General features: G+C 36.0%; 1 protein-coding gene across 1 annotated transcript; it reads right to left on the bottom strand.

Moving 5' to 3' along the window:
- Positions 1-214: 214 nt before the first annotated feature.
- Positions 215-23,336, bottom strand: LOC115771304 (cAMP-dependent protein kinase catalytic subunit 3-like). Its single transcript, XM_030716941.1, is given in 11 exon segments — positions 215-413; positions 979-1,040; positions 2,435-2,499; positions 2,502-2,573; positions 2,576-2,614; positions 2,672-2,917; positions 2,970-3,038; positions 3,041-3,078; positions 5,175-5,343; positions 19,806-20,460; positions 22,653-23,336. Coding segments are annotated over 10 exon segments (1,527 nt in total). The 5' UTR covers positions 20,431-20,460; positions 22,653-23,336; the 3' UTR covers positions 215-271.
- Positions 23,337-27,938: the final 4,602 nt, after the last annotated feature.

Raw genomic sequence — 27,938 nt, forward strand, 5'->3', positions numbered from 1 at the left:
TAAGACGAGGGCACCTCGTCGAAAATGCACGACGAAAAGATATAAGTGACTAGATCAGGTTGGCCGCTGTTGCTGACCAATAATATATAAATTTTAGGGATAGGGGTGCCCTCTCAAAAAGATTAAACTCTTTTAGCCATTTTGCTATGAATTTTATACTTGTTTAACACTTATTTGTTTAATTATGATTACATTAAATTTTTGCACAGCTTAATTTTGCACATATTAAATAAATTAACGATTGAATCTATTGTTCTATTTTTAGTTTCGTTTAGAAATCATTAAATAACTGCAAATCTTTCTGGTCAATTGCAGTGGTGGGCTTCCAATCCGTTTCGGGATAATCATCAAAATTTGTTGTATCACCATCATGATGGACATCAGGTAAATTGGTGGCTGCAATAAACACACAAAACGGTTAATAATTAAAGACACACTATAACAGTGTCAGTTTTAATCTAAGCTATCCTGTATACAGAATTGAACGTGACTTATGCAAGATTTGTTTATTATTTTAATCATATGATCGTTACAAATATGTATGTTCGGTTCGTTTACAAACAAGGGATTAGCACTTATTACGATACGCGTATGGACTTTCCTTTTGCACAGTCCTAATTCCAAAATGGAAAAACTTTCGATATGTATGTGTGTTTTTTGTGTTGATGTTAACATAGAAGGAATTTGTAATTTATACCTGAAGCACGACGTTGGATTTAAGGTGTCTACCAGTCAGGTACTCTACTCTAGCGCACTGTTACTTTTAAAGAAAATCTATATTTACATTTTACGAATGTATTCAGTTGTCGGAATGTGCCTAGTACTGTGTTTAATACATTCTCTTCATTCTAATCTCTATCTCCAATCATCATGGCTAGACTGACATAATTCATCGTATACATCCATTCGTTTTTAGGCGACTAGTTTACAATCAAAATGAGTCTGTGTTGTTTGTACCACTTACCTTAAGCTTCTTGTTAGACGTCATTCCAATTTAAGTTCTTGAACCACCGATGCCTCTTAACGTCATCAGCACCATTCTGCGGTATTATAGAGAAAAAGAAGGCAACAAATTAAACTTTTTTATAATAAAAATCCTGAGCTTGGTCAAAATATCTTGAAAAACAAAAAAGTTTTCCATACAACAACTTTATTTTCGACCGTTCGTTCACATGATAGTATTTGATAAAGTGGTCCGATGTTATTAGGATTTTATAATATATGAAAAGCATAGTAAATTTAAAAAAAAATACTTCATGACAATACCTTTCAAACTGAGAGGCTAGCTCGCATAGAAACATACAGTCTAACAGACGGACATGGCAATATCGCCTCCGCTGTTGATACTGATCAAGAATATATTACTTTGTGGGGTTGGAGATACTTCCTTTAGTATCAATCGAAAAAATTGAAATATCAGCACATACACAGCACAAACATGTAAGAGGTTCTAGTCGGGAGCTCCCGACTAGGGGATACCCTAAACCCTCTTCTTCCAACATCAAATGCATATATATATTCTATTTTAGAAGCTATATGTCAAGTTTGGTGAATCTAGCTCTTATTATTTACCGAAATTGCCCAAAAAACAAAATATCGATATCGGTTTTTATCGATTGCTTGGAAACGGAGTAATTTATCGATTATCGGAAACAAACTCGATCTGCGCAGGCACTGGGAGCACCTACGTCTAAAATTTCTCTAGCTCTTACAGGTTCTGAGATCCTTGCGTTCATACATACGGACGGACGGACGGGCGGATGGACGGAGGGACTGACAGACAGACGGACATGGCTAGATCGATTCGGCTATTGATGCTGATCAAGAATATATACTTTATGGGGTCGGAGATGCTTCCCTCTGCCGGTTACATACATTTGGATTTTGCACAAATACAATATACCCTTATACCCATTTTTAATGGGTTCAGGTTATAAAAACGATAACTACAAAACGAGATTTGATCTTACTATTCCAGAATCTAAATCAGAAATATAAAAAAAAAAAGGATTTCGATATATTTTATCGATAGCTTAGAAACCGGAAAAATTATCAATTATCGAAAACAAACTCGTTCCACGCTTGGGTACCTACATACGCATAGACGGACGGCTAGACGGGACGGGACAGACATGGATGCCTAGATTATAGGGGTAGCATGACTATCATGGCTTTATATGCTGAGGTTGACTACCTCGAAAGAGGGTGACGATACTTCTGGTGTACCTCAAGGCAGTTATCGTGGACCTTTTTTTTTTCTTAATGCACATGACAACCGGACATGGCTAGATCGATTCAGCTATTGACGCCGACAAGAACCTGAGATAAAAAACATCATAAGCAATTAATTTGTCCAGTCTTTTATCATGGTATTTTATTGAAGCTAGTATCTCTAATTATTACGAAATACTCAAAAATAACATTTACTTCCTACCTTCATGTTACCCAGTCTCTTTGTTCGGTCATTTACCAACAACTTTTTTATTAGGTCTTTAGCAATGGATCCATGTGGCGCTCCCATTCAATTTTGCCGCTCAATATCTTTTCGTAAATGCCAAATGGTTGCTCATCTAAAATGGCGGATACCCCACGAGCATTTCATAAATAAGTACACCTGTAAAAAATGAACGAAATAATATTATGGTGAAACATAGGCTTCAGTATAACATACCCAACGCCCACCAGTCGACTGCCTTGTTGTGGCCTTTAGATTGTATTATCTCTGGAGCTATATATTCAGGCGTGCCGCATAATGTCCATGTTCGATCACGGAGCTTTTTAGCAAAGCCGAAATCGGTTATCTTTATATGGCCATCTCTATTTATTAACAAATTCTCTGGTTTTAAGTCCCGATATATAATTTGCAGTGAGTGCAGGTATTCAAGAGCACTGACAATTTCAGCTGCATAGAAATTCGCTGAAGAAAAAAAGCTTTTATTTTTTGTGGGATCGACTTAGGTCCAACTTACAAGTTTGACTAGTAAATTTCCCTGCATTGCGCAGATATGTAAACAGCTCACCGCCGCAAACATAATCAAGATCATGTATAGATTAGACTCATCCTTGGTGGACCATTCTCTGTAAGACGAAGAAAGGAAAGATTATAATTACAAGATAAAGCAGATTAAAAGGTTTTAATGATAAATGTCGTCAATCCGTCATTTCTAATATGTAAGTCAATCAAGTATTGATAATATGTTTTTATACCCTGAACCCATTTAAAATGGGTAAAAAGGGTATATTGTATTTGTGCAAAATCCAAATGTATGTAACAGGCAGAAGGAAGCATCTCCGACCCCATAAAGTATATATTCTTGATCAGCATCAATAGCCGAGTCGATCTAGGCAAGTCCGTCCGTCTGTCCGTCCGTCCGTATTCGTCGCAAAAAAGCAAAGGCAGCACTCTGCAGTTGAGTTAAACAAGAAGCGAGTACCAAAAAGATTTTCGCATTACGAAACAAGAACTGCTACCAGCTTCGCGACAGCTTTAGAGCCCAGGTTCAAAAAGTTCGGATTTTTCTATGCTTCCAATGCCGATGAAGCGGCAAAATCTTTAGAACAAGAAATATTTTCTATACTGCCAAAAAACTCACTCCAGCCATCAGTTCCACCAACACTACCAGCAGCCCCTCTGCAAGAAAACAAACCTAAACAAGTAAGAGGTTCAAGTACGGAGCTCCCGACTAGGAAATACCCTGAACCCTCTTATTCCAACACTAAATAAATTTAAAAAAAAGTTCCCTTGGCTGGGTTCGAACTCGCAACTAACCAAATTACTGCTGTCGACTCTACTCAACAGCCACACCAAGAAAAAAAAAAGTAAGAGGTTCTAGTCGGGAGTTCCCGACTAGGGGATACCCTGAACACTCTTCTTCCAACATCAAATGCATATATATATTCTATTTTAGAAGCTATATGTCAAGTTTGGTGACTCTAGCTCTTATTATTTTCCATAATTGCCCAAAAAACAGGATATCGGTATCGATTGCTTGAAAACGGAGTAAGGTATCGATTATCGGAAACAAACTCGATCGGCACAGGCACTAGGAGCACATACATCTAAAATTTCAAGTCTCTAGCTCTTATAGGTTCTGAGATCCTTGCGTTCATACATACGGACGGACGGACGGACGGACGGACGGACGGACATGGCTAGAATGACTCGGCTATGGATGCTGATCAAGAATATATATACTTTATGGGGTCGGAGAAGCTCCCTTCTGCCTGTAAATGCATTTTGCACAAATACAATATACCCTTATACCCATTTTTAATGGGCTCAGGGTATAAAATTCGCATGCTATATTTGTTAAAAAAGATTGGATAATAAGAATCGAAGATATTTTAAAATGCATTTGTCATTCATATTATTCGTCCAAGAAAGACTCCAATGTAGAGCCTTGGTTGTTGTAGCAGCTACTCCTATGAGCTGCAGGCCACGACCATACAGCAAATGTTGTCGGCATGGGGAAAACAAAAAAATTTCTTAGAATTACATATGTGTCACCCAAGTAAACCTTCTGGATTAGGTCTACAATTAATTAATCGGCTCACAAAGCGGTCAGTCTGGTGAATAATTGGCGAAGTTACGGTTACCACAGTTTTAATGATCGTTAGAAATCTAAAGCTAAATAAAATATGGGAAATCTAAGGCTTGTTCTCCTACCCAAGCCATATTACGGAATATTTTGTATAACGTCCTTTTTCGACTGCCTCTCCCGATTGATAAAAGTATTATTGAATTAGCAAGTAACATGGCTCTCATAATCACCGACATACGAATCAAGCTAACGCAGTATTTATCGTATACACTAATGGTTAGCATTCGTAGTAGTAGCCGGAAAAAAAACGATCCCCAAAATCCTCTTCGGAAAATGAGTTGCAATGGTTTTTTGGCGAAGTTTTAGATTTGGGCGATCGACTTCAAACTTTCAAAGCCCCCAAACCGAACTTACCGTGTTTATCGATTAAGGATAATCCATCCGAAGCTATTTTAAATTAATGTAATATGGTTTCATGAACATTTTTTGTTTGCAATCAAACATATTGTAAAAGATCTGTTCCCGAATTGTTTTAAGCCAATTTCAAAGGAATTATTTCAGACATGTTTCTCATTTCATCAGTATATTATATATATTTCAGGAAAATGTAAGGTCCAGATACATAGTACTTACAAGGAGATGACGAAAGGATGTCGTATTTCACGCAATATATTTCGTTCATTCTTAACATGTTCAATTTGTTTAAGGCGTATGACTTCTGTCATAGCCAAAATTTTCATAGCACAGTATTTTTCGGAAATACGATCACGGCATAGACAAACCCGTCCAAATGTACCAGTGCCTGAAATCAAAGAGAGAAATACGAATTAAGCAAGAAATGACAATAAGGGTCAAATACATAAGCTTGAGAACACGAGCTTATTCGGTTGTGCGGGTGATGTTTTCTGGATTCTCTTTTTTTTCGATTTTATATCGCTTGTAATTTTAGGTACCATCCGAATCGTATCAATTAAAAACGCCAACATTTTCAAACACATATTCTTTTCATGCATTGTACTCGTTGAAGATGGTTAATAAATTACATCATTAATCAGTGTGCTAATGTTCCATACATACAGGCAGAAGGAAGACCCCATAGAGTATATATACTTGATCAACATAGAAAGTGAGTTCATATTGGCATGTCTGATATAGATAGATAAATTAAATTAGTCGTAGGTTCTCCTAGTTCCCGCGCAGCACCAGCGTTTTTTCCTTGTCCTTTTCTCAAGCAATTGATTCAAATCGATATCGAATCCTATTTCATAAGTAAATATGTTAAACTTCAAGAATTGTCTATAAGGACCATGTATCTTTCATTTTATAGCTATCGCCTTAATAATTTCAGTATACATGTGCTTTATTGAATTCTATAATCATAACTTCAATTGCGATTGTATTGCGTTCAATGCTGTGTATTATGTGTGCAATTTAATTCATTTTTGGTGTGGTTCTGGCAACAAAATAATACGGTCGGTGCGAGCTCGACACCAGATGAGAGAACTTCCGACTAGACCACTCTTACTTGTTGAGGATGAATCCTTGTGGCTTGGTCTATACAATGATTTGAATTTCAGTGTAGTAGTGTGGTGCAGGACAAGACTTTTTTTTGCATTTCTGATCATTACTTAAGAATCTAATAACCGATTTTAAAGTCTTAACTCTTCCTAGAAGCTATTATTTTGTAAATTTTAAAATGTTGTTTTTTTTCCTCACCCCTGTATTACATAATTACTTTAATGTATACCATTTAATCTTTTATGATATGTATATCATTTTAGAAAACCTGCCCGATACACATCTTACACATCTGCATAGAGAATGAATAGAATAGAATATGCATTTGCCATGAAATATTTTGACTTTTGAAAACTTTGCGAAACGGGTAGCCCAAAGTTTGAAGTTCTTGTTGAAAGCTGTTGCCTGTATTACACCACAATGTAAATCATAATTCTCCATTTTTATCACAATCCCAGGAAAATGTTATGTGAAACTAGGGCAAAACTGGCTGAATGTCTAAAAAAAAAAAAGCATCAATGGTGGGTCTTCTACGATTGACAGATATAGCCATGTCATTAAATTGTTACATGTGCCTATGCAAAGTATTGATGTTTTCTCTGCCTCTGAAACACCCAAGCTTGACACGAAATCTCAAGAATGCACTAGTCAAAAGAAGCACTACATACTTTGGGAGATCATACCATTCAAAATGTGCTTATACCATTGCAGATCACGCTTTGAATTATCAAAAACCTTTAGAGACCTTAAGATACGCAAGGATATCCCAAAGATTTGGACCATTGGAGGATATTTGTTCTATTTTGACATCATGAAAAAAAAACAGCAGCTCAGAACTCACTCCGAGTCACTGCCCAGCTTTTGAGCAACAAAATAATACGGATAGTTAATATACATATCCTGTATCAACTATACTAGAAACTACATATAAAGTTTGGGGCTCTAGCTCTTAAAACCTAAGAGCTTCGCTTAAAAACATCTTAGAACAAGTAAGAGGTTCTAGTCGGGAGCTCCCGACTAGGGGATACCCTGAACCCTCTTCTTCCAACATCAAATGCATATATATACTATTTTAGAATATTTGTCAAGTTTGGTGACTCTAGCTCTTATTATTTACCAAAATTGCCCAAAAAACAGAATATCGATATCGATTTTTATCGATTGCTTGGAAACGGAATAAGTTATCGATTATCGGATACAAACTCGATCTGCGCGGGAGCATCTACATCTAAAATTTCAAGTCTCTAGCTCTTATAGGTTCTGAGATCCTTGCGTTCATACGGACGGACGGACGGACTGACGGACGGACAGACAGACAGACATGGCTAGATCGACTCGGCCATTGATGCTGATCAAGAATATATACTTTATGGGGTCAGAGAATATTCCTTCTGCTTGTTACATACATTTGGATTTTGCTCATATACAATATATCCTTATACCCATTTTTAATGGGTTCAGGGTATAAAAGGGAAGTAAAATATCATTACAGAATAAAGTCGCATTTACCATGCTGTTGGAATGCGAAGCAGACACGCATGAATGTGTGTGTACATGTATACAGAAATTCTTAAAGTTTCGCTAGCTGCCCCATCCAATTATGCATTTGCGAATAACTTTGTTTTTTTCTTAACCGATCTTTATGAAATTTTCTACAGTATATCTTATTGTACCATAAAATATTTGTGTATTCTGAAAAAGTCAATTGCATTTAAATTGTTGCTTAAATTGGTTGCAATATAAATTGGGTTTTTAACTTGATTTATAGCTCTGTGGTGGTAGCGGGAGGTGGCGATAGGCATAAAATGAGAGATACTTGACATATATATATTCTAGAAGCAACATATCATGTTTGGTAACTCTAGCTCTTTTTTTACCCAATTTGCTCAAAAAACAGGATGTCGATATCGATTGCTTGTAAAAGGAGTAAGTTATCGATTATCGGAAACAAACTCGATCTACGCAGGCACTAGGTCTCTAGCTTTCAAGTCTCTAGCTCTTATAGATTCTGAGATCCTTGCGTTCATACATACGGACGGAGTGACGGACGGACGGACGGACTGACAGACGGACGGACAGACAGACGGACGGACGGACAGACAGACAGACGGACATGGCTAGATCGACTCGGCTATTGATGCTGATCAAGAATATATATACTTTATGGGATCGGAGATGCTTCCTTCTGCCTGTTACATACATTTGCATTTTGCACAAATAAAATATACCCTTTTTATCCATTTTAAATGGGTATACAAATTTTCCAAAAGTCCATTATTAATTAAAATATTAAACTGTGTATAGTCGCCCGGACTCATAACAAAGCCTGATCGTGAAGTCCCGGTATCGGGCAGCAGGCTACGCGGGTCTGGGCTTCCACATCTTGTCGGTCATAAGCACTGATATCATATACAGTGGACCCTCGGTTAACGTACACAATTGGTTCCAGCATCTTGTTCGTTATGCAAGACGTTTGTTAAGCAAAACCATTATTCCCATTTCCAATCAATGTTAAATAATATAATGCGTTCAAAGTTGAAAAAAAATACACTCTTATATGTTTCAATTTGATCTTTTATTTAAAGAAAGTAATATTAAATGCAACAAAACGTTAAAGAACTGAAAAAATTACAACCAAATATTTTAAGTTCAGCTTTTATATGAAAGAAAGTTTAATTAACGTATAAATTTTTAAGGAACTGAATATGTATTGACAGAAGGAGACAATCTAAAATGTTGTAAATGCATACCTAGTTTTTTAAACCAAAAACTGCCTAGAGTTCGTTTTGTTTCTGACGTCGCTTCAAAATTTGTTGAAATAGACACAGCATTGTCGTTGAATGTTGCACGTATATCCTCTGTCTAATTGGGGTGATGCTTTTTAACGTATGATGCCACAGATTCCCATGCTTTGAGCATTTCTCTGATTGCAACTAGACGGTTGCTGTTCTTCTGTTATCTCCTCGTCAGATAAAGTCTGCTTTTCAACATCTTGCTGTAAAGCACATTGCAATTCTACAAGCTCTTCGGTAGTAAGATCTTCACTCTGCTCTGGCACAAGCTCAGCGATGTCATTGCTATCCACCTTTTTCGTTGGTCGTTATGCGAAACTTCGTTCGTTAAAAGAAATTTTTTTCCCAAAAAAATTTGTTCGTTATGCGGGGTTCGTTCGTTAACCGAGGGTCCACTTGACACAGACGTCTTTGTGATCATTCGTCAGCTCACGACCATTTCATTGGCTTGTGTATGGATGGCTGTAATGAGTATCTACGTACATTTGCGAATGCAGTCGCCCAAAATATATTTTGCGGCCACATCTGTATTCTTCGCTTGCATTTTTAACTTTTTTACTACGTTTACTGCCGAATTATATAGAAAATGTCAACAACTCCCGCGAAAGTGTTTTAAGCCTGTCACATCGCTTGCTTAGGTCCAAGATGACTACCTTGAGGAACACCAGAAGTAACGTGAACCCGTTTAGAGGTAGTCAGCCTCACCATTACTCTTTGGGTCCTACCTTTTAAATAAGAATTAATCCAAAGCAAAAGAGACAGGGGGAAACCTATTCGATCAAGTTTAATAAGTAAAATGTCATGGTGCACAGAGTCATATGATATTTGAAATTGTAATTACAAACAACACATCATTACAAACAATATTCAAATGTTACATGCCCGATACCCTTTTACAAAAACAATGCAAGCCGCAAAAATGAAACTGACACACTAAATTGGTAATTCCAGCTATAACTTTGGTCAATTGGTGGAAACCAACTGTACGAAAGCTTTTGGTTTACCCATGTTTAAATTTTCCACATGCGAGAACTGAATAACAAAGTAATATCTAAAAATTTTAGAACAAAACTTGCCACTGGCAAAGCCGGGTACTACCCGCTGGTTTATTTTACATTCTAAAATAATAATGTTCAATTAAGATTATTTTTTATCTGTACTAACTATTTCAATTTTAGCTGTGGACTCTAATAACGTCTCTGACAAAATTAAACTGGTGAAAAGGGTCATAGCTGGCCGGACAGGCAAATAAAATACCTCCAACGTTGCGATTAGGCTCTTACCGTTTAATTTGTATACTCTTGTATATTAAATACTTAGGTTGACGCTCGCTTGTCGACCATTAATTTATAATAAATACAAAATAAATGAAATACATAACTAACAAATTTTTGGTTATGGTCATATTGGCAAGCAGCTGGCGCAAAGCGCAAGAGTTTTGTACAAATGTGCACACAAGCATACATTTAGATGCGAGTGTTCCTTGTGAATTCAAAAATAGATTTCTATTGATATACATATAAGTAGTTATGTATGCTGCCATAAAAACGTAATGCTGGTAAAGTATGAGGCTAGTGCAACTAGCTCGATCGGATAATTAAGGATTGCGAATTTTGAACCGGGCAGCCGATCCACGGCTGGAAAATAAAACGACTAACTTTAAAAATCTTTTTTTTAAAAAAATTTTACGAGAGAAAAAAGTATATACCCTTTATTTGGACACTTAAATCTACCAAAAACGTGGTCTGTCTTTGCCGTTTATTGGCTGTCATATAGCGTAACGTAATGTAGGGTGTATGATAACTCTGGTTAGTTGCTGTGTCTTTCGGCATTGATTTGTGTAATTTGTCATACTATGCAATATGCATTTAGGTCATTTTATTAATAACAACTGCAAACCGCAAGGCGCCGAAAATTGTTTATAATTTAATATTCTCAATTCGTTTGTGTAATCGCGCCAAGACAAGCATCCAAGGTGAGCAAGCTATGTCACCACTATCCTCCCTACCACCAACAGCTCCTAGCTATAGTATATGAATTTTGGGCAAATTGCCAAAAAACAATTTTCATAACATACGCTTATAAATTTTCGGAATATATATAATATACAGAATAAACCTATACGGTCTATTTACAGCGGTTAAACGACTATATAGTTTTTAGACCTTAAGCAATTTCCGTCTGTCGTTCCTTCCATCAATCTCGGAGTCTATAGGACCTAAGGGCTCGATAGTTTGCCCCGTTTTCCAGCAATCGATAAGAATCGATATCAAAACATAGCTATTTAGCATATCACTATTTTTGTTTTATACCCTGAACCATTGAAAATGGGTATACGGGTATATTGTATTTGTGCAAAATGCAAATGTATGTAACAGGCAGAAGGAAGCATCTCCGACCGCATAAAGTATATATATTCTAGATCAGCGTCAATAGCCGAGTCGATCTAGCCATGTCCGTCTGTCTGTCCGTCCGTCCGTCCGTGTGTATGAACGCAAGGATCTCAGAATCTATAAGAGCTAGAGACTTGAAATTTTAGATGTAGGTGCTCCTAGTTCCCGCAGATCCAGTTTGTTTCCGATAATCGATAACTTACCCCGTTTCCAAGCAATCGATAAGGATCGATATCGATATCATGTTTTTTGGGCAATTTTGGTAAATAATAAGAGCTAGAGTCAACAAAATTGACATATAGCTTCTAAATAGAATATATATGCGTTTGATGTTGGAAGAAGAGGGTTCAGGGTATCCCCAAGTCGGGAGCTCCCGACTAGAAGCTTTTAATTGTTTTAATTTCAGATTGTCTCCTTCCACCCAATATATATTCAGTTTCTTAAAAAATTTTATACGTTTCATTGAACTTCCTTTCAATAAAAGCTGAATTTAAAATATTTGGTGTGTTTTTTCAGTTCTTTAAAAGTTTTTTGCATTTTATATTACTTTCTTTCAAAAAAAGTTCAAATAGAAACATATTAGAGTGTATTTTTTTCGACCTGGAACGCATTATTTAATTTTTCATTGATTGATATGGGAATAATGGTTTTGCTAAGCAAAAGTTTTGCATAACAAACAAGATGCTGCAACCAATTGTGAACGTTAAACGTTTTCACTATCCTTACCTTATGTGATGAAGGTGCACGTTAAGACGGGGTTTCGGGAAATTCCATCCGTAAGTGTGCAAAATCGCGAAAAACATTTGTATAAAACTTTTTTGTTTACCATCCAATCGGCCTCAAACTTATTTTCAAAAATCTTTGTTCAAATTCATTTGAGGAGTGTTTCACACTTTTCGAAAAATCCATTCCTCCTTGGTGGAGGTCAAAGATTTGGTGCGATTCTAAGACTTTTAAGATTTCTAAGTTTTAAGATTTGTCCGATTTGGTTCAAACTTATTTTCAAAGCTCTACATAGGAACTTAAATAATACTTGTTCCAGCGATCAGTGGTAAATTTGCGGAAAACGTTTGTATGAAAGTTGTTTGTTTACCGACCGATCAGCGTCAAATTCATTTAAAGCTTTTTGGGAACATTTTTTTTATACGTGCCACGGGCAAGGCAGAGCAATACCCGCTAGTATATTAAAACTTGTATAAATACAATGAACAATAAGAAAGATCCATCATTTTTATTGTGGTCTAGAAAAATAGTTATTCTGTAAACAGTTAGGTGTTCTCATTTAAAGATGGAAACAAGAATAGTTCATTTCGTGGCATGGATCTAATTTCGTGCAAAACTCGAATCGATTCAACGTAACAACGCTGATAATTTGCTAGTGTCACCGACCTTTATTAATACACCAACGGTACACGACAGACAGCTTTGGCATTACACTTTGCGCTAAACAAGGTTCAATACCTTGCCGTGCATTGCTTTTCATCGATTTCACCGGTTTCGGTGAAACCTACTGTCTCGTTCACAAGTAGAGTAACAACAACGACTGCATCTGACCGACCTATATATATTCAGTTGTCATAACAAAACCTGCCATTCCTACGCAGCTCAGTTGCCGGGACCGTTATGGATAGGCATTCCAAATAATTAGGCGAAAGCTAAGTATGTAAAGCAAATACTTATATTGAACGACTTTGAAAATAAATCAAAGCTTACGACAGTACCTAAAGCGAACCTTTGGACGACAATTTATTATAAATATTAGCCAATTTAACTCACAGATTTTAATTTTTTTTTGGAGAATCAAAAATGCGCATTAAATCTAAGAACTATTACCGAATTTTGACAAGTAACCAATAATAGGAAATAAGAAACAACAGACGGACATGGCTTCAACGGCTCTGCTGTTATGGGACAAGAGTATTAGAAGGTTGTAAAAATAAATAATTACCGGTATGTCGTTCGTTGTCGAGTCGGTCGTTATCATTGCTTAAAAGTGAGCTAAGTTTAAACTCAAGAACTTCAGAATGTAAAGAATCTTAACACAAAGCAGTCAATTTTCCTCAGGCCTCAATTCGTATAATGACATTAAAAATGGGTAAAATATATGTAACAGCCAGAAGGAAGCGTATCCGACCTCATTAAGTATATACTTATATTCGCTTACGCGTTTGTTTCCGATAATCGGTAACTTAACCCGTTTCCAAGCAATCGATTAAAATCGATATCGATTTTAAGCAAATTTCATAAATTATAAGAGCTAGACACAAAGTTTTACAAGTATCAAATAATATAAATATATAAACTCCTACTTAAATATTCAGACTGTTTACTTCTGGCGTTGCAGTCCTCGGCAGATGAAATGTTTAAATTAAATAACAGAGTGTTATTAAGGAAATTAAACAGCGAGGATTAGGGTTCGAAACCTGGGGTATTATTGTTTTAGTGTAGTATTGTTTTAGTTTAATGCCATAGTTGCTGGTGCTATTCAAAAAGATAGGTTGATAGTTTGTAACATTATGTTTATATGAAAAATAGTGCTAATACTACTAGCCTTTTCTCTAAAGGATACAAATTACAATTTCAGCTATTCAGGCTTAATCCATTTCCGGCGTAACTTTTGCAATTTAACATTATAGACATTACGCTTATAAGAACCCTCATACCTACTAGCAAGCTCTTGCTAATATACTACTACTTTACAAATTCCTGGAGATGTTTTAATCTAAGCTACCATTCATCGAAGCAACACGTGTTACTCATACCGCTTAATTCCCAATTTAAGCCAACTCCACTAACGAAGAATAAGACGAGAATGCCGCACTCACCAACTGCAATAATACGAACTAGTAACATCACCAGAGTATTCAAGGAGGAAAACAGTGCGTTTAACACGTCGAACAACTTTCTCCAACCAGCTCAAAGCATCCTCTGTGGAAAGCTAATCAATTACTTAAAATACCCGTCCGATGAATGGGCCTGTACTGACAACTTCGCTATAAATCTCTTTTAAACTTCCTCCGTTACCCGCTATCTTAAGTCATTGTGACGCGCTGCCATATCGCAAAAAGAGAAATAATAAAATCCGTTAAATATCCATTAACCTATTATTTTAACCATACAAAACCATGGGAAGGGTAATAACATCCATTATTGTGCAGCATGCTTCTTTTTCCCGAAATCGACCAATTCTTATTAGGCCAATGAATATCTCCAACGCAGCATTTCGGCTTTCTAGAAAAGCATTGGACCACTATACAAGTCAATCAAATTGTTAGATACATACATACATAGATCTGCACTGCTTTCGAAAGTTTTAAGTTTTAGTTAACTTTTTGTCTGTTTCTGGTTTGAGGACCTGATGTACGAAATCGGTCTGCACAACTTACAGAGCACTTAGATGCCATACAATTATGCATTCGTGTAACAATCCACATTGGCGCTGAGTAACTAACTAACTGGATCCATAAGCTATGACTGATCTACAGTTTAACGGCATACTTAGCGTAAGTAAATCGAAGCCAAAAATACTCAATTAATCACCCGATTCTTGTTACCTGCTTATAATGATTTTATATGAAATACAATAAAAGGCTGAGTGTTAAGATGGTCAAGATATCTTAATAAACAAAAAAGGCTTTTAATCAAAAACCTAGTTTTCGACCGATCGTTCCTATGGCAGCTTTATGATATAGTGATCCGATCCAGCTGGTTCTGACATATGTACTGCGTGCAACAGAAAGAGGGACTTCTGCATAGTTTCATAAAGATAGCCTTAAACCTGAGAGACTAGTTCGCATAGAAACAGACAGACGGACATGGCTATATCGACTCGGCTGTTGATGCGGATGAAGAATATATATACTTTATGGGGTCGGAGAAGTCTCCTTCTATGCGTTACACATTTCACGAAAAAATTATAATACCCTCTGCAAGCGTATAAAAAGACAGAATTTAAAAATCTAAACCTTTTTGCCAAACTCCGTTACAGAGTTAGAAATTGTACAGTATGCGGAAAACTACGCACAACGCTTGTTTATTTTATTTTCTCGAGGAACCATAGTGGTAGAAATATCTATCCTCTTTAATTAAACGGCTCAACTCCCTTTAAGCCTACGAAAGACGTTATCGACACAAACGCGCACGCAGTATGAAACCTTGGTAGCTACAATAGCACATAATGTGCTGGATCTTCTACCAAAAAAGAGTGTGTCCACATACCTCTGATAATTATAAACTAGAGTATTATTTTAAAACCGTGTATGAAACTCTTTCCCACCGCAAAGACTATCCGGAATTTAATTGCTGACGCTTCTGGAAGTATATAGTTTGAACATTCCATACCATACAATACATTGTTTGATTAGTGCTTGTATGCAATGTAATTTGCAAACATAGACATTTTTATACCCTGAACCCATTAAGGGGTTCAAGGGTAAATTGTATTTGTGCAAAATCCAAATGTATGTAACAGGCAAAAGGAAGCTTCTCCGACCCCATAAAGTATATATATTCTTGATCAGCATCAATAGCCGAGTCGATCTAGCCATGTCCGTCTGTCTGTCCGTCCATCCGTCCGTCCGTATGTATAAACGCAAGGATCTTAGAACCTATAAAAGCTAGAGACTTGAAATTTTAGATGTAGGTGCTCCTAGGGCCTGCGCAGATCGAATTTATTTCCGATAAACGATAACTTACTCCGTTTCCAAGCAATCGATAAAAATCGATATCGATATCCGTTTTTTGGGCAATTTTGGTAAATAATAAGAGCTAGAGTCACCAAATTTGACATATAGCTTCTAAAATAAAATATATATATGCATTTGATGTTGGAAGAAGAGGGTTCAGGGTATCCCCTAGTCGGGAGCTCCCGACTTGAACCTCTTACTGGTTATGGCTTAAATAGTCTAAGTAAGCAGTCTAAGTCGGCATATGCGAGCCTGTTCCAAGAAATGCGCTTACTCCTTATTAAATCATTTAAAATCCCCATTCAAACAATTAAAATTGAAATGATCCAAATATATAGATATGTTGCATACATAGACAACAATCAGCCGCCGGCACATCCATTCCGATTAACCCAATCAATTTATCTCTGTTTAAATTCATTTGAATGCATACTTTCTTGGTTTAAATGGGGATCCAAGATTTGGTGTGTAAAATTTCGTGATAAATTTATTTTCAAAGATCTATACGAAAAATCATTTGAGATTTTTGATAGACATTTGATAAGTTTCTGGGTGGTAAATGCGAATAAAAGGTTTAATAAACGATAGTTTATTCTTTAGCTTCAAGCTTCTCACCGCAAGACTAGCATGATTCCCCATCACTTGGTTGTTGATTGGATGGATATATGGATTTATATATATATTAATATATACTAGCGGGTAGAGTTGTGTCGTTTAGCTCAGACCAAATTCGATTGAACGGGTCATTAAAATTCATGAACAATACATTCCTTTGAAATGTTTAGTTGCTAACAAACAAATAATATGGCTGGATTTTAAGCTCACAGAAAATATTGTTCGCGTGCAACTGAATAGCTAACTGAACTAAGCGAATAGTTCAAGACCGACTGAATAGCTGAGCGGAATTCACCGTTCATAACCGACTGCGTAAATGAACGAGTGAACTAAATGTCCGATTTAGTTCACGACAAGAAAATGAACGAGTGAACTTTTTAACCGAGATAGCTTTGATTCTGCGAAAAACGTAAAACAGGTCTGAAATGATTTTTCTTATGGATCCTTGGAAATTAATTTAAGCGCGAAACGTCACCCCCCAAATCTTTGAAACCCATTTCCACCAACAAGGGATAGATTTTCCAAAAAGTGTAAAACGATCATTCTGTTCTGTTGTATATGATATTTATATGTATTTATATACATTTTTTTACAATTTTACACAAGCCTTAGTTAATAGCTTATATTAAGTAAGCGTTCAATACTAAAGATAAAATGGCATGTGGACAACTCTCCCCATTTACAAAAAATTTGAAAAGTAACAAGGATATAACAGTTTTGTACAGGAACCTTATGGAGATGGATATAATATATATATTTTTGATCATTCTATATATCAGGGTATCCAAATATTGATAAACTACTTTATTCGTTGCCCCAGCTAAATCGAATTTTTAAATCCCATATATAGAAATGTGCATACATGATGTGTACTAAATTAATGATTTTAATAAATTACGCGATTTGTGAAAATACGCAAGCAGATTGAAAAAACCGTGAAAGTAATTTTCTTTAATGTCTGGGGTGCGAAAAAATTATATTACTCGTAAAAAGGGGGCGCGATGCATTTCTTATTGCCTTCAATTTGCGTAATTGATGACCCTAAAATGTATATATATTCCTGATCAGTATCAACAGCCGAGTTGATTCACTGTGCTCCATACATACATACATGCAAAAGCCGGTTAACATGGAACCACTATATCAAATAGCTGACATAAGAACGATGGGTCGAAGAGAAGGTTTTCGTGGGAAATTCTTTTTATACCCTGAACCCATTGAAAATGTGTAAAAAGGGTACAATGTATTTGTGCAAATGTATGTAACAGGCAGAAGGAAGCATGTCCGTCCGTCCGTCCGTCCGTCCATATGTATGAACGCAAGCATTTCAGAACCTATAAGAGCTAGAGGCTGAAATATTAGCTGTAGGTCCTCCTAGTCCATGCGCAGATCGAGTTTGTTTCCGATAATCTAACTTACTCCGTTTCCAAGCAGGGATGTTTCCCACTTTTTGGAAAATCTATCCATTTGGTGGGGCCGTCTCGCGCTCAAATTCATTTCCAAGGATCTATATGAAAAACAAGTAAGAAGTTCTAGTCGGGAGCTCCCGACTAGGTGATACCCTGAACCCTCTTCTTCTAACATCAAATGCATATATATATTCTATTTTGGAAGCTGTATGTCCAGACTGGTAACTCTAGCTCTTATTATTTACCAAAATTGCCCAAACAACAAAATATCGATATCGATTTTTATCGATTGCTTGGAAACGGAGTAAGTTATCGATTATCGGAAACATACTCGATCTGCGCAGGCACTAGGAGTACCTACATCTTAAATTTCAAGTCTCTAGCTCTTATAGGTTCTGAGATCCTTGCGTTCATACATAAGGACGGACGGACGGACAGACAGACGGACATGGCTAGATAGACTCGGGTATTGATGCTGATCAAGAATATATATACTTTATGGGGTCGGAGATGCTTCCTTCTGCCTGTTACATACATTTGGATATTGCACAAATACAATATACCCTTATACCCATTGGTTCAGGGTATACCCATGGGTTCAGGGTATAATTATTTGATACGTGTTTCACATTTTTAGCAGAATCAAAGCATCCTCGCTAAAAAATGCGATTCTAAGATTTTGGTGCAGTTTTAAGTTTTGTCCGATTTGCTTCAAACTTTTTTTCGGAGCTCTACAAAGGAACTTAATAAATACGTGTTTCTGCGATTTGGCAAATTCAACCCACAACAGTGGGTAATTAGCGAAAAATGTTTGAATGAAACTTTTTTGGTTACCATCCAATCGACCTCAAACTCATATTCAAAGCTTAAAAAATGTTTAAAATTTATTATAGGTGTGTCTCGCGTTTTTTTTTTTAAATCAATCCTAGTTGGTGGAAAAGGGATTGAAAGATTTGGTGGGTGACGTTTCGCGGTCAAATTTATTTCCAAAGATCTATATGAAAAATCACTTAAGACGTAAAATCCAAACATATTCAGAAGAAATGCAATTGAAAGATTTTTTGGGCTAAGTTTTAAATTTTGTCCGATTTGCTTCAAACTTATTTTCAAAGCTCTACATACACCTTAAGGAATACCTGTTTCAGCGATTTAGTAAATTTCTTGTTTGCCGTCCGATCGGCCTCAAAATAATTTTTAAAGATCTTCGCACTTTTCGAAAAATCCATATCTCTTTGGTGAAAATGGGGGCCAAAGATCTATACGAAAAATCATTTAAGACGTGTTTCACACTTTTCGAAAAATTCAAGCTTTGCCGGTAGAAAATGCGATTCTAAGATTGTTTGGTTAAGTTTTAAGTTTTATCCGATTTGTTTCAAATAATTGTCAAAGCCCTATAAAAGGACTTAATGAATGCGTGTTTTAGCGATTTGGAAATTTTCTCCGGTAACAATGCTATTAGAGATATACAGGTTTAAAAATTAGGATTTCGACATCGGTTTACGTTTAATTGTATTGTATGAGGGCCGATTAAAGCTTAACACGGTCTACTTCAAACATGTTTTCAAAGCTCTACATAAACACAATGAAAACGGGTTTCACCGAAACTGGGGAAAAGTTATGAAAAGCGATAATATGCAATTTATTGTTTGGAATCTGATTAGTTTCAAACACACATTTGTAAACTTTATAAAAATTCACACTTTTTGGGAAATTCTATCTATTGAGGACTGCTGTCTCGTACTGTGAATCGAGACAAGTTCAATGTCGGAGGCAGTAAAACTAGTAAGTGCGAGGTGATGATTGTAAAAACTTGTTTGAGAAATTAATGAGAATTGATTTGGCGGGTACTCACCGACAGTTTTGATAATCTGAAAGTTATCAAAATGATATTTACGCACACCCTTTGCTGTTTGAATGCTGTTACTTTCTTCGGACTCGTCGTCAGTCTCCTCATCGCCAGTATCATTGCCGTCGTCATTATCACTTTTATCGGAGTCCTCGTTATTGGTGACATCATCTGTGTCGTGGCCATCGTCCTTCCCATCTTCATCGACGGTATCATTATTCACAGACGTTGACGTGACGCTGCTGCTACTACGACTGCTGGCGCTGACGTGTGTGGATTGCGTCTGTTTTTTTTGCTGCTGTTGCGATTCTTCTTCATCGCTTTCCTCGCTATAATCCGATTCTAAGGGATCTGATGACTCACTAGAGGCCACACTACAGCTGTCTCCGCGCACGTCGCTTCCGACAGTGCCAGACCCTAACTTGAACGTAAATGTGGCCTCTGTATTAGCGTTATTTGTTGTTGAGCTGGCTGTAGGATTTTTCTTCTTATTCTGCTGCGATGACACTGGTGTCAAGTGGCTTTCGCTTCCTGCTTTTATTTGTGGGGAGGTAATGCCTTTTGTTGATGCTGAAGTTTTGCCAACGCCTGCAATCGGTGTGCAAAAACGGGCGCAAGTAGCTGTCGACATTGCGGCAATTGTATCCCCACTACGGGTTTTCTGTAAACAAATATGAAGAATGTAATAAGTTAGAATTAGGTATGTTGTGATGAATTAAAATAGCAGGAGTGAATTATAAATGCTTAAGACGGGAGACGAACTGCAAACTATTTCTTTCCAAACTAATCTAAATGAACCGTTAATAATTATTTTTATACCAGGTGTGAGGCAGAAGGACACACATCCGATCCCGATTAAATTAATGTAATGGCCAGCTAACAATCTGTTTATCTACCAACCGACAATCAATTGGTATTATCGCGTCGGTTTCCTGAGATTTCCATAAGACCTAGATGCACTAAATATTCAATTTATCTAGGCTCTCATTTAAACAACTATTGTTCCTGTTTAGCCGTATGATAACGTATACCGATGATGGTAAGATTTTGCACATATATATAAATAGCATAGTGAAGCTTTTTAAAGCTAAGTTCGGTTTCTCATACAATAATTTATTTATCAACCAATTCTTCTCATAGGAAATAATATAATTAGCCGGTATTCCCTGGCCTTGCCCATGTTATTTTTGTGCCTAACATTTAAAATTCAATTGAATTTTCATAAAGATCCTCGAAAATGGTTTCAAGGCCGATCGAGTTGTTATCAAAAAACTGTTATGTCATCAAGAATTGCAGATGTCAAAATGGCTGACACACATTTTCATTAAGTTCTTGTGTAGGGCTTTGAAAATATATTTTATAAATAGAGATATTTCCACTAGTTTTATATATGTTTACATTTGTTTCTTTTATGGTCTACCAACACCGCAAGGGGGTGTAGGTTAGTTGGTAAAAAATTTAATTGTATTGGTCGGATGCTAAAATACAAAAAGGCCTGTGCTTAGTAATATATATTTACAAAGGGAGTTAACTACCATCTTCGACCCCCACTTTCCAGCCAGGTGATTTTAAATCTTCAATGAAACAAAGATTTAAAAAAAAGTGTATAATCTTTTTGCGCAAATGTACGTAACAGGCAGATGGAGTCATCTCCAAGTCAGCACCAATAACCAAGTCGACTAGCCTTGTCCGTCCGTATGCATAATACGTCGATGTCAGAAGTATAAGTTAAAATTTTCATAAATATCGGACAATAAACAATGAAGTAAACATATCACGAAAGCATATCCCATAGTGTGCGGCTAAAAGAAAAAGAAGCGCAGCCACAGGGAGCATGGGTGTATTTGTGATTTTGTGTATACATATGTATATGAGGATGATGCGAAAATTCGTATGATGACAGCTCAGCGTGGGCTTCAAGAAATCTCAAAGTCAGGCATTCCCGACCAGAACACTTAAGTAAACCAGTAAAGTAAGTTTGAAGTTTAACGGATGAAAACCATTATGTTTTGTTTAGGGAGACAAAACATGGCCTTAGTGTTCATTTAACCCATAGAAACTAATAATTATAACAATCATCTTAAAGTTTTGCAAGAATATTTTTTAGCAGTCAGTCACTCAGCACAAACATTTTTGTTTTTTAATTTATTTTTTTATATTGACGTATACACATACTTATGTATATGCTCAAATATATTTGAATATGTGCTATAGACAAGAGTGCAAGGTATCTCCTAGTCATGTACTCTTCACATGAACACTCTTACTTGATACACATGGAAATACTGATTACTCACCAAACACGCAACGTCACTGTATGTCCGATCTACGCCGACTGCCGACTGCCACTGCTTATATACTCTTACACTTTCACAAATGAAAAGGGGTATATTGGCTTGAAGCAGTGTCCACTTAGCTGTTCGTAATTAGCGCATACTATGTACTATTTGTTAAACGCGTTTAAGGCTAGATATCCTATACAAAGTGTTAAGAATAAAACTTAAGTCTTCCACTGTTATCGAGCTAATCACCAAAATTACAAATACAAAAATTTGTACTTTCTGATCTTACAGTTTGAAGGGTAACAGTCTTCAGGTAACGAATCCAATAACCAGTAAGATCCTTTTCAACCTGGCTGAGGCCTTTACCAATGATTATAATAATTTTATAAATATGTTTTTATATTTTTTAATTGTGTTTTTAAATGTCCGTTAGGCTATCGAATCCCACCCCGAAAATCACAAACTGTACATCTGATATAATTTTTAAGATCTCATTTATAATGAATCTTAAGTTTCAGTGCTGTTATACTGATAACAGAGTATTGCGTAGTCGAAAGATACGAACTCTTACTTGTTTGGTTTTCTTAGCGATCAGTTTTATTGTTGCTATTGCTGCTCTGACAGTCTGTCTCACGGTACAGTTCAGAATTTTCTATTCGCTGGACTGGAGCAAAATTCGAACGGTTGCGAAATTGTTAAAAATAAATATGTTACTTTGGCTTGCACGAATTTTCTTTTGCTTTTTTATTTTGTCTGGCAATTTTCTTTGCCTACGAACAGAAATAAACACGCGCTGTTCAGCTGGCTGAGATAGGTGTTGGTTTACATATGTATATGTTTATAGGTGTATGATTAATAGGCACTGAAAACTGACAATACCAGGTTTTTAAATTGTGTTTTGTACCGCGGAAAATTGTGCCACTTTCCACGCTTTTGTAGACCGAAGGTTCATTAATATTACTCTTTGGCTGGCTTTTTATTTGTTTTGACCTTATGGCGAATTATTGCTCATTGACGACAACGACTTCAATTTGGAGATCTTGAGTATCCGGTTTAATGCCAATTGCACTGACTCGCGATTTTCCGAATGATGATATGAACAATGCAAAACAATACAAAATGCAAATCTTTATTTTGTTTACCAATGAATATTTCAAACTTAATTTGTATAACACATTTCCCCTTTTACGATTTTTAGTTTTCTTTTAGTAAATATTCTTTATTTATTTATTTATTTTTTGTTGATCTGCAGCCAAAAACAAAACTGACCAGCCGCTTTCACGATTTACACGAAACTGAAATATAAAATCTGCGAATCGCCTGCTGCTAGCAGCTCTCGATGTTACCCTCATCGACGACGTCGTAGCTTTCGTTGTTGCTGTTGTGTTGTAGTAGCTGATGTGCAAACTGGTGTGGAGGATGATGATGAGTTTAGCTGCTGGCTGGCTGAGATGCTGCCAGAGATGTTGAATACTTGCGTTTGCTCATGGCCATGTACGACAATTTGTGTGTGTGTGTGAGTGTGTGTGTTAGAGTGAGCGAGTGCCTTAGAGAGTCTGTGTTGGCCATAAAATGGCATCAGTTGCAGGACCATTAAAATGTATATATCATCGGAGCGAACTTAACTGAAGACAAAATCGAGGCTACAACATGCACCAGATATTGATTATTTTTTATAGAGATTTTGCCAATATGGCAATATAACCTACTGATAATTTTAATATTTCTATGTAGCTCTGGCAAAGTCAATTGGGAGTCGGGTGTGAGAGCGGTGGCCAATTGCGTTCTTCGTATACCACCAAGCGCAGTGCCAGTCGATAAACGTACAAAAACAAAGACAGCTGAACTTTGTTTTCGATGATCTTCTGTTCTTTGGCTTGTTTTTCGCAGTGCGAAGTGCAAAAAATGGTACCTTGCTCTTAATAGAGATTCGTTATGCTCTTTCGCACACTATCGAGAACACTCTGACACGTTCGAACAAATGCATGTTGTTGTTAAGGCTCTTTAAAAGAAGCACAAGAGAAGATCAGAAGGAAAGACGCGTCGGTGGCGTCAAATTTAGATTTATCTATAGAATGCAAGGGCAAACATTTGTAAAGTGTAATACCGGAATGTAAACTAAATAAATACTACTCCATCGGTTAACTTGCATGATACAAAATATAACACATAAACAGCTAAGCTTATATTTCAAATAGAAAAGCGTTTAGTGAAATACATATGTATACATATATAAGAAAATAAATTTATTTTTGTTCATACATATGTAAACACACAAATTTGAACAATTAACATCTAAAAAGTGATCTACATCCAAAATGATTATTACAAATTTAATAAAAAGTGCTTTTACTTTTTTTCCATTTTTGATTTGCGGTTAACATATTGCTGGTAGTCGTAACTAAATGTATACATTTTTATACATTCTGATTTTAATAAATTAATTGTTGATTGTTCAATTATTGAATATACATTTTAATATTATGTAACACATTTTTCAGTACAGTAGTCTGCAAAGCAATACACCGCGGGTCGCTGATTTATATTGCTAACACAACACACGGGGTTCCTGCAAGACGAGGTAGTAGATTGGTGCTGGAGCTTACCGGCACTTAGGGATGGAGACCCCTGCCAATGTGTTTTAGCGGGACATTTAACATGGGCCTGTCATAGGAATGCGGTAATTGACATGTCTAGCTTTCCGTTGAAGCTGATTTCAATGGCCATCATAATAACCCTTGACAAGGTTAGTGTTTAATTAATTTACTAGTGCACGGTCGCCTTGGTGCATCTGTAATTTTTTTTAAATTAATTCTATTAAAACTTATACACGCATATGTGTGTATCTGCAGGTATGCATGCATCTTACTTGTCTACATACGTATGTACATATGTATGTACTACATATGCAAAGCATTTTTTCTCTCTGTCTGGGTAAGCTTTAATATTTACGGAAGCTTCCTTTTGTGTTTAAAGTGATAACTAAGACGATGTCTATAAATATTTAACCCACAAGTGTCGGAAGGCAGAGGTCAACATTTTTATGAAATTCATCAAAAAGACATTGTAATTTTTCACAAATAAAAAGAGCATAATAAACAAAAAAATCACAATTAAAATTAATGAAAATTAATGAGGTTACAATAATTTAAATATTCTCTTGCATTAGTTCTTACATCAACTACAAGGCTGCCATTTGTATATTTTGACAGGCCTAACTAATTAGTTAAGCAGCATTTGGTTAAGGTTTCAAGATCCAAAAACGACATAGAATTTTAATTAATTAATACATATAAAATTAATTTAAATTCTATGTGTCTTTTAAATAATTAAAAGAAAAGGGTTTCTTTCAAATGAGGCTAGGAAATTTATATTAATATATGCACGAGAGCATTAACAATTTGTAGATTGTTCCGCAACAAGGACAACGGGGTCTTGAAAATGTTAGGGATAGTCATGTCAGTTTTGATGTTCACAATAATAATACATAATGTAATTGTAACACAAAAATGAATGAAAATGGGGCCGCTTTCTGAGTTTCATTACTTTGTTCAATAAAGTATTAATTGCACAAGAGACGGGGCGTGGAAGCGATTGATTGTTGGGTCGTGATGCATACATACATACATATACATAAGGCTGTCAAGGAAAAGGACACGTACGCATATGCGGACCGGAGCAGTCACCTTTCAAAGTTAAACATGGATATATGTATATATGTACATACATATTGTATACATATAACCACTAGTTAGTGATATAACCGAATCTCCATACTTTTGATTCACATATACATATGTATGTATATAAGTTGGTCACATAAATCCCTTATTTCTCACTTGTCATCTGTCGGAGACGCGGAAAAAGACACCATACTGTCATAGTAAAACTGTTTCTTTAAAAATGGTGATCTGGTGGACATCTTGAAACTCGGTGGCGCCAGGAAAAAGCACTAACCATACAATGTATAGACATACCAAATGGCACTTTTTATCGAAACATGAAAAATCGAAACGAGGCAAACTACAAACTACAAACTACAAACAACAAACAACAAACAACAAACAACAAACAACAAACTACAAACTACAAACTATAAACTACAAACTACAAACTACAAACTACAAACTACAAACTACAAACTACAAACTACAACTACAAACTACAAACTACAAACTACAAACTACAAACTACAAACTACAAACTACAAACTACAAACTACAACTACAAACTACAAACTACAAACTACAAACTACAAACTACAAACTACAAACTACAAACTACAAACTACAAACTACAAACTACAAACTACAAACTACAAACTACAACTACAAACTACAAACTACAAACTACAAACTACAAACTACAAACTACAAACTACAAACTACAAACTACAAACTACAAACTACAAACTACAAACTACAAACTACAAACTACAAACTACAAACTACAAACTACAAACTACAAACTACAAACTACAAACTACAAACTACAAACTACAAACTACAAACTACAAACTACAAAACAAACTACAAACTACAAACTACAAACTACAAACTACAAACTACAAACTACAAACTACAAACTACAAACTACAAACTACAAACTACAAACTACAAACTACAAACTACAAACTACAAACTACAAACTACAAACTACAAACTACAAACTACAAACTACAAACTACAAACTACAAACTACAAACTACAAACTACAAACTACAAACTACAAACTACAAACTAAAAACTAAAAACTAAAAACTACAAACGACGACGATGAATTACCCTTGCAGAAATACGACTTAGATATTATTGTATTTTAAGCAAAATAGGTTCCTACAGTAAATAGAAAATAAATTTAAATATTTCATTTAGGTCAATTAATTGTGTATTAAATAAAGTTTGAATTTGATATTCTTCTCATCATGCCTGACTGGACGAAGAAATACATGATAGAGCATTTAAATGTGAGTGCCTATTGCTACCACAGGCACAAAAGGCACACAATTGAAGAAATAACCTCTGGCTCGCGACAAACGCCGCGATCTACTTGTGCGCACATCCACACAACACAAACATAGGAATGCTTGTAGATCTCGGGGAGGGAGAAAGAGATGGACGCAAGTGCGCAAAGAAATGAGCGAGGCACATGCATACACACATATGTTTTTGGGCTGTTATGATATAAAAATGGCATACATACATATATTAAGAAAACGCATCATCAGCCGCGACGTTGTGCGCTGAGCGAGATGCGGCTTCATTCTGAACGTTCGGCTTTTGAGGCCGGCGTTCGGCTGCCACTCTCAGCAGTCTTACTCTGTCTGTGCACACTAAAATGGTCGCAGGCCATTGGGGTCGCCTCGTTTCGATTTTTCATGTTTCGATAAAAAGTGCCATTTGGTATGTCTATACAACGTGCGTCAGATTAGCGGCGGTGACTTAGCGTCGAATTTTGGTACTTGTTATCGGAAAACTATCGGTCAGTTTCAAATGCATTTATTTATGTTTTTAAGCACGAAACCAAATAAATTTAAATGCAGAATTGCAAAAAAATTAAATTATTTACTATCTACATTCATTTATTTTTGAATTTTAATTTATAATATGGGTAAACAAAGGGGTTGAAAAGTTAGGTTTTCGCCATTCTTTAAATATCTTAATTCAGGGATAATGGCCCCGAAAACCGCATATACACGATTGAAGTCTATAGTTTCACCTAACCAATCGTGAAAAAATTATAAAAATCGATCAGCACGTTTTTAAGATATTTGTACTACAGTGCAGCAACCTCGTTGCTAGCCCCATACAAAATGACCGTAAAAAATCACCCTTGCACTTGAACCTTAATAACTTTT

The sequence above is a fragment of the Drosophila novamexicana genome, unplaced genomic scaffold, assembly GCF_003285875.2.
Source record: "Drosophila novamexicana strain 15010-1031.04,08,12 unplaced genomic scaffold, DnovRS2.1 tig00000032-arrow-arrow-pilon, whole genome shotgun sequence".
Lineage (NCBI taxonomy): Eukaryota > Metazoa > Arthropoda > Insecta > Diptera > Drosophilidae > Drosophila > Drosophila novamexicana.